Source organism: Lissotriton vulgaris, chromosome 11 (genome assembly GCF_964263255.1).
Source record: "Lissotriton vulgaris chromosome 11, aLisVul1.2, whole genome shotgun sequence".
Classification (NCBI taxonomy): domain Eukaryota; kingdom Metazoa; phylum Chordata; class Amphibia; order Caudata; family Salamandridae; genus Lissotriton; species Lissotriton vulgaris.
The window spans coordinates 147605081-147624590 of NC_141699.1; the positions used below are offsets into that span (position 1 = coordinate 147605081).

Below are 19510 nucleotides of genomic sequence, written 5' to 3' on the forward strand. Positions count from 1 at the left end.
TCAACTTCTGCTCTATCAGAAGACCTCCAACACAACCGAATCACACCTATGGCTTTTTGCGCAACAAAAAATGCTCCAATATACAAATCACTCAAATTGATGCACCTCTTTCAAACATGACATACGTTTGTTTCCTCAAGGCTCGGGACAAGGTAACAGCATAACAAGACCACATGAATGGCAGATGTGCTATACATATGCTTAAGACAAAAGATTTTTTTTTTCAAAAAACATGATTTATTTTTTTCTGTAAATATATTTAAAAAAGTCCTTTGCAAAAAGTCATTGTAACAGCATATTTAACAGTGTACCATGATTCCCTCCATGCACTTATAATACATTCAATACTGCATTTTTTGTATTTCCGTAAATAGTTTTTTTAAAAAGCGAAGAGTAATTCGCGATTCTCAAGGTATTTTTTGTGATGACCTAACGTTCTGAAAACTCTGACACCAATTGCAACAATGTTACCAGCTCAAAATCAATTAACATTTGTTTGAAGCTGGAGGCAAAGAATAAAACAAAACACAAAGTTCACTTCAAGACTTAACGTGAAAGAAAAAGCAGAAAAATACTTTCAATATATCAGATTTCAAAACAAAAGCAAATCAGAACAACCTGAGTATATTTTAAGCTGAATGCGTTTGATGTCCTTCACACAAGCTTTTGACTTCTATTCATTTTATAGCTTGCTATCGAACATTCGTGCATGATTTCTGCTGTTCAAAAAAGCACATGGGAAAAAACCTGCAGAAGCAGGATAGTTAAAACAGCATAAATTTAAAGTACCATCATAGATCTTCATAGTCTTTTTTAAAAAGTTACTAGCCAGTCATAGTTTTCTTATGGATATATATATATATATATATATATATATATATATATATATATATATATATATATATATATATATATATATATATATATATATATATATATATATATATATATATATATAATAGTTTATCAATACCCCTAGCAATACTGCTTCGTACAATATTTCAGGCAGAACAGCGAATGAAAACTAAATCCAAAACTTGCAAGGAATAACTCCAGATTATACTTTCCCTTTGGAGTGAAATTTGCTTTGCACAGTTTACAATCATCCACATATGAACATTCTATAAGCGGCCAGATGCACAGTTAATTCACTATTTGTTGAAAAGGTAAAAGTTTAAATGCAATCGATATGGCACAGCATATGGAGTTTGGTTCCAAGTATGAACACTCATCTCTGCTAAATCCAATGGGAGGGATCAAGAGTAACTTTTCAGTAGAAAATCAGTGGTAAAGCTAGACATCAATTTGGTTCGCATCACTTGAGAAATGATGGTGAGGAACATTTAACCAGTTTAAATGTCAGGTAACTGAAACTGTTACATACATACTTACACACATTAATGAACAAAAGTGAATTGAGCATCTGAAGTGAATGCAGTTGTGAGTCCCAATTCATATGAAAAATTGTTTTCAAAAACATAACCTTTCTTGGGGTCTAACAAGTATAGTACAGCTGCTATAGGAGCAAAGCAAGACTACTACAGTGCCCTAAATGCCAGGATATCCTGGGGAACATATCAGATATTAACAAGCATTGGCAAAGCTAACAGGTCTCTGCTTTTGCTTCAGATGCAGACCTTTAGGCTTTGCCAATGTTTTTTTACCGATGCTAATCAGCACCTTCACGAAGAATTGCTTTTTGGCAAAGGTGTGCAGCATCAGCATCATATAAAAGCAAATAGAATGAAGGCATATAATCATGCTAGAACACACACACACATGCATCATGACGTTAATGTGGGTTCATCATGATTACACATCCAAGCAGCTTCGGCATGCTGTGCCTGCAGTTTGTTTTATATGTTTATTTACTGATCCATGTTGGCAGATGGCAATCTTGAAGTGGTTAATAAATTATTAAATTATTAACATGCAGAAAAGTACTCTTCATAAAAGGAAGGGCCCGGCAGCAAAATTGCAGCTGCTTGGCCCTGCAAAAATTAGAAAAACACTATTGAAAAAATAGACAGCGACATAAGGGACAGGGGAGCAATGGAGAGGTGGGTCATCAACGGGAGAGAGTAAGAGGGAGTAGGGGCGCTGGGTAGCAATAGAGCACTAAAAGACATGAAAAGTTTGATGGTGAAGGGGGTCGACCATTTAAGAGGGGGAAGCCACACACAAGGGAGAGAGCAAGAAAACACATGTCCTTCCATGAAGTGCTTAAAAAAAGGAAAAGTAGTCCCCTGAATGTGAGAAGTGAAAAGCTACAAGTCGTTTTATCAAAAGAAGATGGTAAAGCAGTTATGCTCCAGGGAGGGACAAATACAAGAGGAAAGAAAACCACTGAATAAAACTCAAGCAAATGAGAGTAACAAGAAAGCCAACCAATGATAAGCAAGGGGCTTCCTCAAAGCCCACTTTAGGTATAGTACTGTTCCCAATAGGTCTTTAACAACAGACAGCTAAAAATTTGAATGTGTGGTAGTGGCGTAACATTAGCTTCTGAAGCTCTAGAAGGCCCCTTCTGGCATTGTGCACGGGTGGCAGCCCCTGACCTGAGAGCTACTGACTGGGTCCAGAGCGTGTGGGGGGAGGGCTCAATGTGCTTTGCAGGGGGGCCCTCTTAAGTTGTGTTACACCACTGTCATGAAGCCTAAAAATGGTGCAGTACCAGGCTCTTACCCTTTTTTGTAATACCCAGATGAAACTGCACATGATACCTGTATTTGAACAGCGGAACCAGGGTTATGCATGAAAACGATATAATTGACCATAGGACTATTTATAATACCCATCTCCCATACATTCAAGGTTCACAAACCAGTGTGGAGATTAAGACCAAACGTTAAAATACAGTTTTGTGTCGTCTAAGAGGAGGAGGGTGAAAGCAGATAAGAGAAGCTCCTTTTATGAGGCAAAGGGAATAAGTAAGGACTGCTTATTTTTTTTAAGAGACCTGTGTTTTGAATTACATTTCCAGACCTGAGCCATCAATGAACTATCAGCACTTGGACACACTGCTGTGGATTGAGGACTATACAGATGTTTTGGTTCTGGGATACAGTTATTTCACCCAATTCCCTCAAAATTAAGCGTAATATCCCCTCGGGTGTAAGAGCAGCACTTTGTGATTACAAGGATAAACAAAACATTACTTTTACAGAACGACAACAATTCTGCTACGAAATGTTACATTAGGTAAATTAACTCTTTGGTTGAGGAAATCTGCGAAATAATTTTGAAACTGTAGGCAACACACGGTGTTTCCCTGAATATTACATTTTTTGTGAAAACTATTTGCCTAGGTCCATCTCATTTTCCAGTTCTGGAAGATAACCTAGAAATCTGTTCTGAATGATATAAATAACATTTTCATTACAATGAAAGTAATTTTCTTTTTTGGTATATTTTTATGTAAAGCTTCGATATGACATTTGTTGTATCCCGTGCACAGGTTTTGCAGATGTAATGGCAGACGAGAGACTGTGCATGTAGCAGCAGGCGAATAGAACACGTGCGTAAACTTGGTTTGAGGTTAATCCAACACGGAACCACAGAGGTCACTGTTTGCACAATTCTTGCTGGATCTCATCGTGAGATTTGAGTTTCTTTCAACTACACAGAGCAGTAAATTGTCTTTAAAGCTTGTATTTTTGTTAGTTTTTTAAATGGTGCAAATCTTGATCTTTTGACGCTATGTTCCCCTGATGTTTCTGTTCATCTTGCTGACTGCCTGCGTAGCCTGCTCGGGCATACTTGAAGGATCGGACAAAATAGAAGTTGTTGTACTCAGTTGTAAAAGTCTGCTGGAAGCCACTGCAACACAAAGTAAATTATAAACTCACAGCAATTGTTATTACCCTTTTTTATGCAAAAGTGAAAAAAGAAACGGAACCATTGAATATATACTTATTTGCAGTTGATATCAGGCAATAGGCGGCATGACTACAGGTAAAACACAAGCGTTTTTTTCTTGAGTTCTCCATATCTGGAAAACACTACCACCTAGAGGTCAGTTTTGCAAAGTGTCCGCTTGGCAAATTATGGTCTCAGCTTGGCAACTGGGCAATCAACAAAGACAATAAAATAGTACAGGCCTTTTGCTGAAAATGGGTTAAGTACGGCAAGGAAGCACTCAGTTTCGTACATGGTTTGTTCGGTGAACATTGCATACATTTGTGCGAGTATAAAAGTAATACAAATGGCGAAATGGTGTGGTTAAAATGTAATTTAGGTGTACATTCAAGCAGAGGTGCAGGGGTTTGTTAGCGGCAGTATCCCCACGATAGCACAAATTATTCCACATTGCATAAATAAAACACAGAGCGGACTTTTGTGTAAGTTCCCTCTAGTTTGAGGGCAAGGGAGAACCTGGTACTCAAACGGTGTATAGGTGCATTGTGAAGCCAAAAGATACTCGACATTTCCAAGAACCTCTTTGCATTTTCTTTACTGTTTTGCTCATTTGTTGACGAAATGTATCTGGTAGGTATTTTAAAAACCGGCGCCAACATGTCTACTTTTTTAAGGGGAGACTGTACCCTATTAACTTGCTGACACTTTTGTTTCCTGTTGGATTTTACTCTTGGCTGAATGTGAAGAAGATACACATTCTCCGACCATCATCACAGTTATGACCACAATCACAGTTATTTAACGCAGGCTTCTCCAACCAGTAGCTCGTGAGTTACTGGGAGCGCTCCAGCTGCCCTTAAGAAGCTCTCCTGTAGGCAGCTCAATCAACTAAACAAGAAGCCTTTACTTGGTTCCTTAAAAGGAGGAAAATGTCTATTAAGTAAATCAGACACCTCAGAAACTGGAAAAATGTTTAAAGCAAAGTTATCTGAGGTACAAGGGGGTGAGAAGGAGTTCATACAAAAATATGGAGACCCTCGATATTTTAAAAAGGTGGGACTAAAAACCCTGCAGAGCTTTGCAACAGTTTGGTTTAACATCAGGAGAGAAGTCAACATAAGCTATTACAGTGAACTTGCCCTGGTTTGGGATTCTCCGGGGTCCCCAGAATGGTTAAACGACTGGTATGTCCTCTGAAAGAGGCAGGGATAAAAACTTGGGAGCAGCTGATGGGTGAAGGGGAGCTGATCTCTTGAGAGGAGGCCTAGAAGATAACCGATGGGAGACTGTCTAAATGTAAATACCTGCAAATGAAAAGTTAGAGACTTACGGATGGGAGAGGCGCGGGACAATCTAATTCGCTTGAAACCTCAATAATATCTGGAGGACCCAGTGGAAAAGAGGTGGCGAGGTGGTATTGGAGTCTAGTGGACAGCTCTGATGGGGACTTCAATTTGCCAGCAACACTGTGGGAAAAGAACTTGCCGGGAGAGCAGTCGACAAATTTATGGCAAGTATCTTGTAACATGCTATACTCCACAGTATGTGCTGCAAATTTAAGGCGGAACCACCTTTTTTGTCTCCACAGAATTTACTGGACACTATATAAGTTGGCAAAATTTGCAAAAGGTGTTACCCCGAAATGTCCCAAATGCGGGGAGGAAAGAAGTAATGATGAACATATGTTCTTGGAATGCCCGTCATTACAAGCCTTTGGAGGGATGTAAGTGATATAGTGTGTTTAATACTCGGAGTGCAGCTCTAGGTAAGCAGCATACCTCTTCTATTTTTTGGGCTACTGGAGTTAGCTATACTTTGTTTGTGAGGGGGTTTCGTTTCTATTCGCCTGCCGCAGAGACAGCGTAAGGTTCTAAGGCCTTATTACCTCTCAGGAGTTCCAGTAGTATTGCATTCCAGTTCTCCGCAATGGAGATCTTGCACAGACCCAGTGAGTTCTCTCTGCGCAGTGCTACGCTTTCAGCCATGACCCAGACCTGTAGCGAATGCTTCCAGGCTAGCTCCGCCGGGGGTTCCACCGAGCGTCAGTGCTTCGTGATCAGTCTCTTTATCAGCCCCATTGATCAGTGATCAGCCCCAGTGCCAGAAATCGAGAGGACTTCAAGCGCTTATTGTTTGCATACAGGTGCAAGACGCAGGTCTCCCATGTCGGGGAGATGGTTCGGCCCATGTAGTGGCTTAGTGCTGACACTACAGACACCCAGTACTCCCCAAGCCTCGGACAATTCCACAGCATGTGCATCAAATCTGCAATGGCAGCTTGACAGCGCTGGCAAGCGATGGATGCGTATTTGTTAATTTGCACTGGTGTAAGGTAAGCTCTCTGTGTAATAAAGTATTGTATGAACACCTATCAGGCCCTCCAGCACCCTGTCTCACTCCGCTTCTGTGAAAGGGAGTTGGAGATCTTCATCCCAGGGTGCGCATAGGGAGAGTAACGGCACTGATGTGTGAGACCACAGAGATGCCGCAAACCACTTCATGAGATGTCTGTCCTTCCCCATCACTTGCAGGTATGGGATGGTTAAGTGCATGGATGGCTCAATGGACATGTCTCCCCAGTGCTCATGTAGGGCCTCTATGAGGGCTTGGTGTTTGAGGAATTGCCTCGGCGGTACTCCGTAGGTGTCAATGACTGAGGCAAAAGACGACATGGGGCCATCATGATACAGATCCCCAAGGTCTTGTATACCACTATCAGTGAGATGGCACACGTCACAGGCCGTGAGGGCACCATGTCGAACTGGCGGGAGGAAGATACAGAAGCTGATTGGTAAAGAAATATAGCAGCCAAGGCAAGATTATCATCTTTGTTAATGCTCCTCGGTCCATGGTGGTTAGAGGTAGCGTTCCTCAGTATGCTGCTTGTGACCGGATAGATGTGATAGCCCTACTTAGATTCCCCTCCAGCAGATCTGTTGGGTGATGCTACACCTGGATCCCCAGATATCATAAAGACAGAATTTAGATCCATTCACTACCAGTCCTGACACTGTGGCCAATTCGCTTAAGATGTTGTCTGCTTCACCTGGGATAGAGTGTGTGTCCTTCAGGTATAGAAGGAGGTCATTTACATACAGCGAGAATGTGTATACCTTTGCCTTGGGGATCCCCCAGTCTGCACCCCTCGCTCGAAACATAGCCGCCATCGGCTCTATTGTGAGCGAAAACGGCAACGGAGATAGAGGGCATCACTGCCTGGTGGTTTTTTTCGTACTCTAAAGGGTGCTGACTCATACAGGCCCGTTTTTACCCTCACTAATGGGTCATCATGCAGAAGCCCGACCATCTTGATGAAGGCTTCCCCGAGCCCATAGAGCGGCAGCAACGTGAACAGGATGTTCCACTCCAGGGTATAAAATGCCTTTTCCAAGTCTAAAATCTGGCATCCTGCACGGGGCCACTGCAGCGGTGCATATTCAGCAACTCTGATGAAACAGCAAAGGTTGAGAGAGGTACTGCTTGTCGGGATGAACCCATTTTGGTCGTCATGCATGAGGGATCGGACCTAGGGAGTTAGCCGTTCCGCCAACAATTTTGCAAGTATTTTATAATTGGTGTTTAAAAGGGCTAGATGCCTGTAAGAGCCTAGGTCCATGAGATCTCGATCCGGCTTAAGCAACAAAACCAATCGCGCTTTATTGAGTGAGGGTTGGAGGGAGGAGTTATCTATTGCGGTGGTGCAGACTGCTTGGAGACGTGGCGTCAGTATTGTTACGTATGCCTTATAGAATTTGGATGGTGACCTGTCCGGGCCCAGGGTTGCTAATGCCGAAATAGCATCTCTGATTTCCTCTAGCTCAATCATGGCGCCCAGCATCTCGAGCTTCTCCGATGTGATAGATGGTAGTTGGATCGCTGAGAGGAAACTGTCCAGTCTGGCGCGATCAGGCGCAACTGTGGCTTTATACAGGGCTGCATAGTGTTTGGTCATCTCCTCATGGATCTCGTGTTGGGTGTGCACTGTGGGGCCACTTGCGAGGCATATGGGGTGTATGGGCTGCTCCTGCCACCACAGCCAGGCCAGCAATCTGCACGGCCTGTCTGACAGTGCATGTGTGCATGCCGAGTGTTCTTTGTAGTTGAGGCAGCGCAGCCGCTCGTGTAGGATGAGGTGTTCGCTCTGCTTCTCGCGTAGTTGTGAGTTCCCTGAGACTGACGCCATCTGGGTTTCGCATGGTAGGAGATCTTGTTCTAGTTGCCCTATCTCTCGGGTGAGCTGCTTGCGCATGTTTCAGACCATCCCCATACTATGTCCCCTGATGACTAATTTAAATGCCTCAACAAATCAAAATGGAGAGAGAGGACTAGAAAAGCTAGTCTGGATCCCCTGGTTTATATGTAGTATCAAGAAAGGACTAGCTTAGTTGTGTTTTGGGAGACTCAGTGTGTACGTCTGCCGGTAAACCAATTGGTTTGGTTGTGAAGCCCTCACCCACCAACCTAGTTGGTGGCATGCTTCATCATCGGGCCCACCACAGTGACACCGAATGTGTCCCGGGTGTGCTTCGACTCCAGATTACTGAGGAGCTGGTATACTTACTGAGTGTGCTGTGTTGTGGGTGTGAAAGTGATTTAAAAGCTATGCAGTGGGTCCCAGTTCCCGAGGGTATATGGATAACTTTAATGTCTGGGCCCCTGCTAGCAGATAAAAAGGCAAACGGACGCAGCGGAGTGAGTTATGGGCTCCCACGTCCTCACTCGGGACACCGCAGCAGGACGATAGGTCAAAGGAGCATGCAGATCGGCAATTCCGGTCTTCTCCCCCTGCCAGGTGACCCAGGAGGCTTTAACAGCAAACAGCAAGTTAAAGCAGAGGGAATCCCCCTCTATACACGTATAGCACCTTAGCGAGTGCGACACTTTTATAAACAACACCCATCACTTAATATAATTTATTTTTTCACCCACACATACTCATTGGTCCTGAGGAAAGCCAGAAGTAAACAAAAGGCCTGACTGAAACATGTAGACCACATAGGACGTGAGAGCCGGCTGAAGGCGCCAGGTAGGAACCGGTGGGGGTCTGCCTCCCAACTTAGCTGCAGTGTCTGGGGGTTGTGGTCGGAGTGTGTGAGTCCCAGGTAATCAGTGGTTTTAACTAACGGCAGTAGCGAGGTGGAGCGGACTATCCGATCTATCTGAACATGCAGGTAATGTACGTTGGAGTAGAATGAGTATACGCATGTGTCTCACTGTCAAGCGCACCAAATGTCTGTGAGAGACCAGTGCATTAGCCAACCGCGTAAAGCCTGGGCTTTAGAGGAGGCAGGGGTGCGTGTCAGCGGGGGGTAAGGAGCAGTCTAGGGAGATATCAAGCACTGAGTTGCAGTCCCCACCGAGCAGCCACGGGATCCCTGGCCAAGGTGCAAGTGCGTTGGAAAGTTTTTGCAGGAAGACTAGTTGTTCTATATTTGGGGCATATATGGACCCTATGAGAATAGACTGCCCATTTAACCTACCGCGCACTACAGCGTATCGTCCCTCCGGGTCGGTAGTCAGCACTTCTGCGACAAAAGTAGTGCCGGCTAGGACCCTGATTAGTGATCCCCACGCCTGGGTTGAAAAATTCATACTAAACACTTGTCCGCGCCATCGTCTGCGGAGTCTGGGGGCTTCCTGTTGCATGACATGTGACTCCTGTAGCAGCGTAATGTTAGCGGCCCTACGCTGTAGGGATGAGTATATGGCATAGAGCTTAGAGGGAGCTTGGATGCCCCTCAAATTCCATGTTATGATGTTAATGGGTGCCACACTAGGATATCTGATGTTTAATTGCAGTGTCCCGCCCTCCACTGACGTCGCGGCCTGTTGGCGTGTAAAGCATGTGAGTGCCCAACCTCATGCGGAGTGTGCTGTGATGCAAAGTGCAAGAGAAGGGGGTGGGGGAGGGAAAACAGTAGAACTTGAAAAACTTCTGCGGAGTGGAACCCCAACGGAAGCCTACCCAAATCATTGGTAAAGCATAAGCGTGGAGATACCCTTTCGGGGGTTGAATTCCAGCGCTATACAAGAATATAAATAAATAAATAAATAAATTGTGCAGGTACATTCTGCATCAAAGTGTCAATACAGTGTGGGGTTACAAGTCGCAGTTGCTGGAGCTGGCTTCATTGCTGTGCCCTTGTGAGTTGTCGCTGGTGTAATCCCTGCTAGAAGGCCAGCAGATGTCCAAGAAGCTTACTACCTGCCGGATAGATGCAGCACGGTGGTGTAGTTCGGTGGACCGCCATCTGATGCTCAGTTTACGACGGTGGCTACAGTTCGCTTCATGACGGCAAGCGCTAAATGAAATCTTCATCAGTTTGTAGTGTCACCTCAGGAAGATGGGGGGAGTCGGATCCCCCCCAACCACGACTGGGGGTGCTCATCTTCTGCCATGGATTGAATGTAATCGGTGTCCAGGTCTGAACTGTGAGAAGGGACGCCTAGTGTTGCTGTGACCTGTAGGGCCCTATGACGTTCTCCGATGATTTGCTCTAAGTTGGGAGGTGTGATCTGGGAAGCTGGTGGTGTCGCGGTCTGATGCTTGCTGCGCCTCCTGCATTGCCTGGTTTGTCGAGCTTTCGGCACGGCTCCCATCTCTGGATGGCCAGCAGATAACCCCTGCTCCTTCATCCAAGTGTCTGTGGGTGACTCAAAGAAGTGTGTGGTGCCGTCCACTACCACGCGAAGTTGGGCAGGAAACAGGAGGGAGTATCTCATGCTTAGTTCCTGAAGACATCTCTTTACCGACTGAAAGGTGTTCCTGCGCCACTGGACCAGTGCGGTATAGTCCGGAAAGAACATGACGTGGGCGTTACCAACTTTTATGTATGAGGACTACCGGGTTTCCCGCAGGATGGCGTCTCGGTTCCTGAAATTGAGAAGACAGATCAAGAAAGAGCGTGGCCGCACCCCAGGGGGGCCTTCGAAGTGGAACTCAATGCACCCGTTCAACAACAAACTGGGGGAACAACGCACCTTCGAGCATAAAGGTCTTTATCCACTGCTCTGTATATGGTACTGGGTCGCGGCCCTCCGAATCCTCTGGCAAGCCTACCACCCGTAAATGATTGCGCCGCAACCAGCCTTCTGCATCATCCAGCCGTTCCTCTAGCGTCTGGACTCTGGCTATGAGAGCCGTCACTTTATATGCATTCAAGCTAATGGTCGTGCACAATTTCGAGATGACTGTCTCCTGAGTCTGCACCCTGTCGGCCAGCTTTTTGTAATTTGCATGCAGCAGCGTAAAGTCTATGGCTACTTTGTCAATTTTCGCTTCAAGGGTAGAACGTGTTGTTTCCATTGTCGTGCCCAGGTTCCCAACAGCACTCAGTACCGTGTCCATCTTCTCCGATAGTGTCTGCTGCTGGGCCCGGGGGCTTAGTCCGGCTCAAAGGAGGGGCCCCTGTATCGTGTGTTATCTGGGTACTATCTCCAGTTCTGTCCGACAGAGTAGGTGCAGTGATCTCTTAAGTCAGTGCCAGGCTGTAGCATCAGACTGGGAAGGGCCGGCACCAGTAAGGTACCACTAGTCCGCAGACCCCCAGCGCTTCCTGCCCACAGTGGTGTGCGTCACCGTGGAGGGGGGGGGGAACGACGCAGGTGGGGCTAGGCACGACACGACCCTCCGGGCCCCACTAGCACGGCGCTACAACCTTCTGTACCACGCCTAAGCAGAGCTTCCAGTCGGTCAGGCCAGACTGTGCAGTCTGTGGAGTGGATTTGGTGACCGCAGACTTAGGGCTGGGGTGTAGTTATGGTCAGGCACCTGGCCATAATGTAAGGCTCAGCTCTCAAGGTCCAGCCACAGTTGAGTCATCATATGTTCTTGTATCGAGGTAGGGGTGCGCACCTACTCCGAGAGGCCCCCTAGCACACTCTGCTCCTCTCCACCAGGGTGGGATGTGTTGGGCCTCGTAGGCGCAGGCAGTATCTGTTGGGCATGCAGGCCTCGCTATGCAGGGCCTGCATGCGGTGTGGTGGGCTGGGGGGGAGATGTGAGAAGAGAAAGGCAGGGTCTTCACCGGCGTGTGGCTGCCGGCTGGCCTAGGCCCGCCAGACCCCCGGATCCCGCCGGCGCAGTGCCTCATCTCCCTGCTCCTCACCTCTGCTTAGGTAGTCAGCCCTCGAATCTCCTCATGATTGCCCAGCTCTTGCGGGCGACTCAAGAGTTGGGGCCCACGGACTCGGAAGGGAGGCTCCCCCACTGTCATCTCCAGGCTTCACCGGGCCCTTTCGGCGCGGAACGTCAGGCCTCACACTGCAGCGCCTCACACCCGGCACCTAAATTGTGGCCAAAAAGGCTCTGGCTCTTCGTCTCTGCGATTCTGGTAATCTGTCAGCAGAGCGCGGCAGGGAGGGGAGCACGCGGTTCAGGATGGGTGGTAGCAGCGGCAGCGACAGGGGAAGGTCGCTGCACTCCAACGTGGCATGTAAGCTGTCAGTTTGGGATCAGCTGTTCGCGGCCTACCCGATGCACAGCAGCGGCGTGGTCGTGTCTGTCAGTGTAGCTGGAGCAGCCAACATGCTGGTTATGGATACTGCCTCTGTTATGTGGGATTACATAGGATAACCAGGGCATTGCACTAGGAGCTGCTCTAGTGTATGACCGCCATCTTGGCCACTTGGCCACGCCCCCCCATTCTCATGGCCTTGATGGCTTTGTAAACAGAGTCTTGACTGAAAATCATAGACTCTTTTTAAGGTCTCGCCTAGCGACCCAGCGCCTCCGCTGCTCGCCTTGGGGATATCTATTATTGTTGATTTCTTTGCCGAAGGGGGGCAGGCAATGTGCCCGTGTACGGCTCGCTGCGCTGTGCCTAGGGAGCATGTAGTGACGTATCATGTTGCCGTGGGCACTGGTGAGGCACTCATCACCGTCGACAACATGCACTCCGACATGATTTTCAACGTGTGCTAGAAGAGCAACGGCAGCCTCATCTGCACAACGTACAAATACAAGAAGGTGCGGGAGACTATTTTCAAGGGAGCCCCTCTACTGTTCTCTCCGTGGTTCTGCCCAACATGCACTCCAACATGATTTTTAACGTGTGCTGGAACCGCAACTGCAGCCTCATCTGCACAACGTACAAATAGAAGAAGGTGCGGGTGACTATTTTCATAGGCAGCCCTCTCCCATTCTCTCCGTGGTTCCGCCCTTCCTGTACGTGCGTGTGTGCTCCGCAAATCCATCTTTCTTTCTGCCACTGACCGCTGCAGCCACGGATCACGGACTCGGGTATCCAGGCGAGTGGCTGCCACCGAAGCACGTTCTTCACTGAGCCTTAGAGCTCACATTGGAGCAGTTGTTGAAGGGTACAGTGTATCTAAATCCCTCCTTGGAGTATTTGGGCATTATGAAGAAGCTGTAGTATTGTGCATTTGTGTACGCGTGTGTGTGTCTTTGTTACCGTTTGCCGCGTGTATGTGCATGTACATAATTGTATGTATAGTATGTTGTGCGTTTATATATAGGTGCATGTACGTTGATTCCGTGTGTAGTTTTTGTGTCTGCGTAGTTGTGCGTGAGTGGCCGTTACACCTCAGGACAATAATTGTGGAGAAGAGAACAGTCCTGTCAGCATTGTGTGTTTAAGTTCCGCCTTGTATAATGAGTTAATTACCCCGAATACTTTCATTTTGGAGGGGAGTATTAAAGGAGCTGTATGACGAAATCGATAAAGTAGTTCTGATGAATAAATCGCCAGTAATAAGGACTGCAGAATACCCCTTCTTTTCATGGTTTCTGATTACGTTTTGAGACCTATTGTGACTTCATTCACTATGTGACGCTTTGAAACCAGAAGACAGGGAAGTTGCGCTTTCCTTCTTAGATTGGGCCTGCCAGGCAGCACAAGTTGTCTGGGTGCAAAGGACGAGTTTTGAGTTTATCAAAAATGTATAATGGCTTAAAGCCCATCAACTGCTTACAGTTGATTGGCTATGTGACTCTAATTGCTTGTTTCTTATTAGGTGCGTTTCCTTGCCCCATCCTGTCAGTCTTGCCTGTCCAGGGAGCATAGCCTCTTTGCCATTGGTCTAATTTGCTGGCTTCTAGCCTTCCACTGCACACTTCTAGCAATCTATTTTTTTCTTTTTACTTAAGCACTTCATGAAAGCGCCTGTGTTTTTTAGATCACTCCTTCATATGCTTCACACTTCCAAATACCCACGCCACCTTCCGTGTTGCCGTCTCCCTCGTCTGGCAAGCTTTGTGTCCTTTTCCTCCTTGCCAAACTGCCCTTAAGTTGCTCTCACTGTTCACGAGTTGCTAAGCGCACAGTAGCAGACCGTCTTCCACCTCCTGCATAAATCTGTCAGATTATTTCAGAATTCGTGGTATTAAGAGCACGAGGGTTCAGCGAAGAGTTGCGGAGCTGTTCTGCTGTGGGTCGCTGATTCGGAACTAACTCAGGGTTTGCCATCCTTGGAAGGCTGAGCGTGTCTTGCTGAGACTGGAACTTGTGATACGCCGATGCCAGCAGTAAGCATTTAACTCCTTGGAATAACTGGCTGTCAGGTGCATAACACTTTGTATAACACATTTTTTTGTAGCACATCTGAATTTAGACCATGATCTCTAATTGTAATTTGCAGAGACATACTGCTAGAGCAATTTGCATACCGTCCTCACTGGTGGGATTCCCATCACTGGGGCCAAAGAATGGAGGAGTGCAGTGCAGTGTCTGAGTTACTTCTTCAAATAACCACATCAGATTCATATCTAAAGAGAGATCCTGTGTTAAACCCTACTTCCTACTTTCAAGGAGAAGTTGGTTCACATGAAGTTAAGGAAGGTGCATCTCACTCCCAGAATGCATTGCTTTATTCAGTAAAGGTCCCTGACATGGAATGATCTTGTAACACCGCCTTTTTAGGTCGAGCTATTTATAGCTCTGAACTATTGTAGGGTAAACAACACTCAATCAATTTATAAGCTTTATTCGACATTTTGTCATAAAAGCATTCACCTAACCCTGTACAATAAATACTACCTATAAAAATACTTCTAAAAATACATATTAAACATTTGATGTCGAATAAGACATAATAAAAAGTCATAAAAATACAATCACATTATTACAATTTAAGAAACACATTTCATAGATTAAAAAACATACAGTTTGTCGCCTTAAAACAGCTTGGGGATATACATGATTCCATTATAATACAGTAGCCAATAGTGAACGGGTACGAATTAGCCACGACCATGCAAGATACTTTGCTACTCCAACCACATGTAGTGTTGTACAATCTGATTCCAGTATCCTGAGGGCTTCAGCTTGGCTACGAGTTCCGAACTTTAGACATAGCGGTTTTAACCACTTACGTCTAGGGGCCAAATACAGTGGACAACAAAACAGAAAATGGGAGATGTGTTCAATTTCCTCTTTACAATGGTGGCAGTGTTCATCCCATGTCTGGGACCAATGCTTCTTAAATGCATTTAATGGTAGTGTGCCAATGCGAAGTTGAAAATAGAGTTTCCTATCATACGGTTTTTCAATTAGGTCCCAAAAACCTTCGTATGATGGATACATTTTTAAGTTTAAAAAGCGAGAAGTTATCTTTACGTTTGTGCTGTCACTAAACATTGCAAAATATATCATCTCCCAGTAAAGATCTTTTAGGCTTTCCTTTGAGGGGAAACGAGATGGGTCTTTATTATCCCATAGATCGTCCAGTTTCAATGCTATAAGTAGACCTCGCAACTCCCTTAACCATGGGATAGTGTGGAAACGATCGAACTTGATAACATCCATCAATGCTGCTGCATAGTGGGCTAGCTCAGGGGTTACCATAATTCGCCTCCAATACAGGAGAGGTCGAAGCCTTGCTATGTCCACGAATGATTTTCTGCCCAGGTCTAGTTTTAATGGAATTATTGGGGTACTTTGGGGGACCATTGTGACCCCTCTCAGGAACTTGTTTTCCGCTCGGCCCAAATTAGTCAAGTTTGAAAAACCCCATAATTCAGAGCCATATAGACAGGCCCCCAAGACCTTCATGGAGTAAATTTCCATGACACAATTCAGTGGTTTTGTCAAGGAGGTACGGTGTCTCTGCGAAATAGCACCTGACAACTGTCTAAATTTTAGAAGAGTTGTGGTTATATGGTGATTCCAGCTCATGTTTTCTTGCAGAGTGATGCCTAGGTATGAAAAAGAGTCCACTCTTTCCAGGGGTGTTCCTTTATATTTTATTACACCCTTAAAGGAGGACTTTTGATTAAGGCACATGAATTTCGTTTTAGTGGTGTTTAATTCTAGGCCCTTTTCATCACAGTATACACCAAAGGCATCTACTACTTTTTGTAGCCCACTAGGGGTGCGGGAAAGTAGTAATGTGTCGTCCGCAAACATGAGAACTGGTACGCGGGAGCCGGCTATTACGGGGGCGTCACTAGCAATCTTCTCTAGATGATTAACAATACCATTTATGTAAATGGAGAAGAGAGTTGGGGCTAGGACACACCCTTGTCGTACCCCACGTTCAACCGGAAAGGAGTCGGTTACCTCTCCTTGCTTGCCCCATCGTATCTTTGCAAAGTTATTTTCATGTAGGCGAACAAGGAGTGTAAGCAACTCCTGTTTTATTCCTGCATCCGCCAAGGTCTGCCAAAGTTTTTCCCTGGGAACTAAATCAAAAGCAGCTTTCAGGTCTACAAAAGCTGCATACAATGTCCCCTTCTTCAAGGTGACATTTCTCCAATAGACCGTTAAGAAATGGAGAACTTGGTCGATACTACTGGTTAGGGGCCTAAACCCAGCTTGGTAGACTGACAATATGTTATTTGCATCAATCCATTGCTGCAGTTTGTTTTGGACTAGTCGGCCCATTAACTTCTGAGATGTATCAATTAGGCTAATAGGTCTATAGTTTTTAGCCAGGGAACGGTCACCTTTTTTGTATATGGGAATTATTTCAGCTCCCTTCCATGAGGCAGGGACTTCCCCTCCCATAGCCACTGCATTGGTCAACATTGTAAAATAGGTACACCAGGACTTCCGGTCAGACAAAAAAATGTCAGCCGGGATGCCATCCATACCTGGAGCTTTCCCCCCTGCTATGCAGTCTAGTACAACACTCACATCCCTCTCAGTAAATAGTGGTTCTTTGTAGTAGACTTGTGGAGGTGGGCTAACATTATTAAACATAAGATTACGGGCATACTGTGGTTGAAAGTATTCTACCCAACTGTTTTTTGCGACATTATTAACAGGCTGGGGTGCTATGCCACCCTTAGCCCATTTTACTGAAGCCCAGAAGCGCTTTGAATCCTTGGAGGCACAAATCTCCTTAAGTTCTTGCCAACAATCCTCGTCCCAACGCTTTTTGGCCAACTTTTGTACCTGTCTGTACTGGTTTCTCGCCAGCCTTACAGCTTCAGGTCTTCCTATTCTTAGTTCCTTCCCAAGTTTGTCTCGGGCTGCCCTGCAATTCTTATCATACCACCCCCTTGTTTCTTGTGGTTTCTTCATTTTACCTGTAGAGATTTTTTTGCGAAAGAAGCTTTGAATTTTGGTAAAAAGTATCTCATGGGCGACCATCATGTAGTCTATAAAATTAATCTGCCCAAAATGTGACTTAATCTTAGCGACTTCACCCACTACTACTTCCTTCAGGGTCTCTATTTTGTCGAGGTCTTCTAGGAGCATGTTCCACTTCAAGTAACGAAAGTTATTAGAACATACTAGGTCCTGTGTAACCATATAGTCCTCTCTGGGATGGTCATTTATATCATGGAAGGTATGTAGTGTCAAGCACAGCGGGTTATGGTCGCTTTCAATCTTGGCCTTCACTTCCATGTCTTCCAGTTTATCCCAGAGCCTTACATCTAGGAGTATATAGTCTATCCTGCTGGCAGATCTGCCATTATCAAAGGTATTTTCCCCCATAAAATCTGACGCTGTCCGGCCATTCGCTGCTCTAAGTCCTCTTGAGAGACAAAAACTTTTCAGTTGGATTGCTACCGTGCTCCAAGTCTTAATTACGGGGATGTCTAGTTGAGGTATGCCCCACTTGGAATCCTCGTCTTCAGCCAGGACCTTATCCTCCTCGCCCAAGGGCTCGAAGGTAGTGTTAAAGTCCCCACCTATTATTACATGTGAGGGGTCTGGTAGCTGTTCAATATTCATCTCTAGGCACGATATGGTCTCTGATGGTTTTCCCCTGGCTACTCCCCTTGCATACACATTGAAAAGGGTTAGCTGGTAGCCATTTTGCCAGATAAAATCAAGTGCCAAAATATCGTTAGACGGTATAGGCCTTTTCTTTACCGAGCAATTTAAGATTTGGCGTACCCAAATTATCAGCCCCCCCGAGGGTCGTCCCACTCTATTGCTAGTTGCCGGGACAAAGAAATTTAAGAACCCTTGTCTAAAAATTGGTATAGTCGACCAGGTTTCTTGGAACATGATGATATCGAACTGCTTAATAAAATCAGCCCAATCAGGAATATTTAACTTATTAGCTACTCCAGCTATGTTCCATGAAATGATTGACAATTTTGGTTTAGCCTGCTGGGAGTACGTCTGCACAATATAGGGGATGGTAGGTGATTCTGCAGGATCTGCTCCTAATGTTACATTTTTATTCAATTCAGGTAACAGCTCAACATTTTCCAGTGGTTTTTCCTGTTCCGCATGGGCTCTACTTTGTTCTTCCGGGCCGGAACTACAAGGATCGTCTGGGGCTGGTACATAATCATCTAACATCAGGGTCTTATCACGGCCTTGATCCGACCACATATCCAAGGTAGCAGGTGAAACAAATTCGAGTCAATCACACTCATTCAGATCCGTTAACACAGAATATTGATTGTCCAAAGGTAACCCCCACTCACATGCTGGATTGGTTCTAGCCTTTCTATTTCCCACTACTGTCCATTTCGTTCTTAATATACTTGGTTTTGCTACTAGACCCCTTCTACTGTAGAAGAAGTCCAGCGTCAGTGGGACTATATCAGCTGTCCTACGTTGTGGGGGAAGAATGTTCCGTAGGACATCAGGCAGAACATCGGGGCCCTTAAAATTCAAAACCACACAATCCCCTTGAAATTTCTTTGATTTGGTACCTATCCACCTAACTCTCCTTGCTGTGAGCAGATCGTCTGATAATTTTTCCCTACCCCAGGGGGATATATGCATGTTACTGCTCAACCACTGGAGAGCCTTATTTCTAAGGGAATCAGGGGACTCGATCTGACCAGTTTTCAGCAAAGGAGTGTTAGCTAGTACCAAAATGAGGGGAGAGGCTTCGACGATCAATTCTACTGGGGCAGATTCTGTGTTTGATGTCTCAGTAATGCTATTGCCCATTAATTGGGCTGGCTCAGAGGGTAGATTCATGTCAAAAGCAATATCGTTCCTAAGAGTAGCATGTTGGACATGGTCTGAAGAGGCTTGTAAGCCAGCATTCATGGTCACCCCTGGCAATAATTTCCCCACAGACTCCATTTGATCAATTTTTGAGGCAACTAGATTTGGTAATTCACCCACCCCCTCATTGGTTTTCCTTAGGAGCGACTCTAGCTTGTTGACCTTGGTAACTAATTGGTCAACCTTCGATATTAGGGGTTTCATTATGCCTAATAATTTGGACTCTAATGTGCCCATAAGCTTAATTAACAGGGTATCCTCCCCTTCTT

General features: G+C 45.6%; 1 protein-coding gene across 2 annotated transcripts in view; it reads right to left on the reverse strand.

The window, feature by feature from the left end:
• Window positions 1-3289: 3289 nt before the first annotated feature.
• The window catches only part of MLXIP (MLX interacting protein), a 2166122-nt gene continuing 2149901 nt past the window's right edge, over window positions 3290-19510 (reverse strand). For both annotated transcript variants that reach the window (XM_086942977.1, XM_086942976.1), the window contains one exon: window positions 3290-3819. In XM_086942977.1, the coding sequence (XP_086799103.1) occupies window positions 3698-3819 (122 nt within the window). In that variant the 3' untranslated portion in view covers window positions 3290-3697. The remainder of the gene's footprint in view (window positions 3820-19510) is intronic.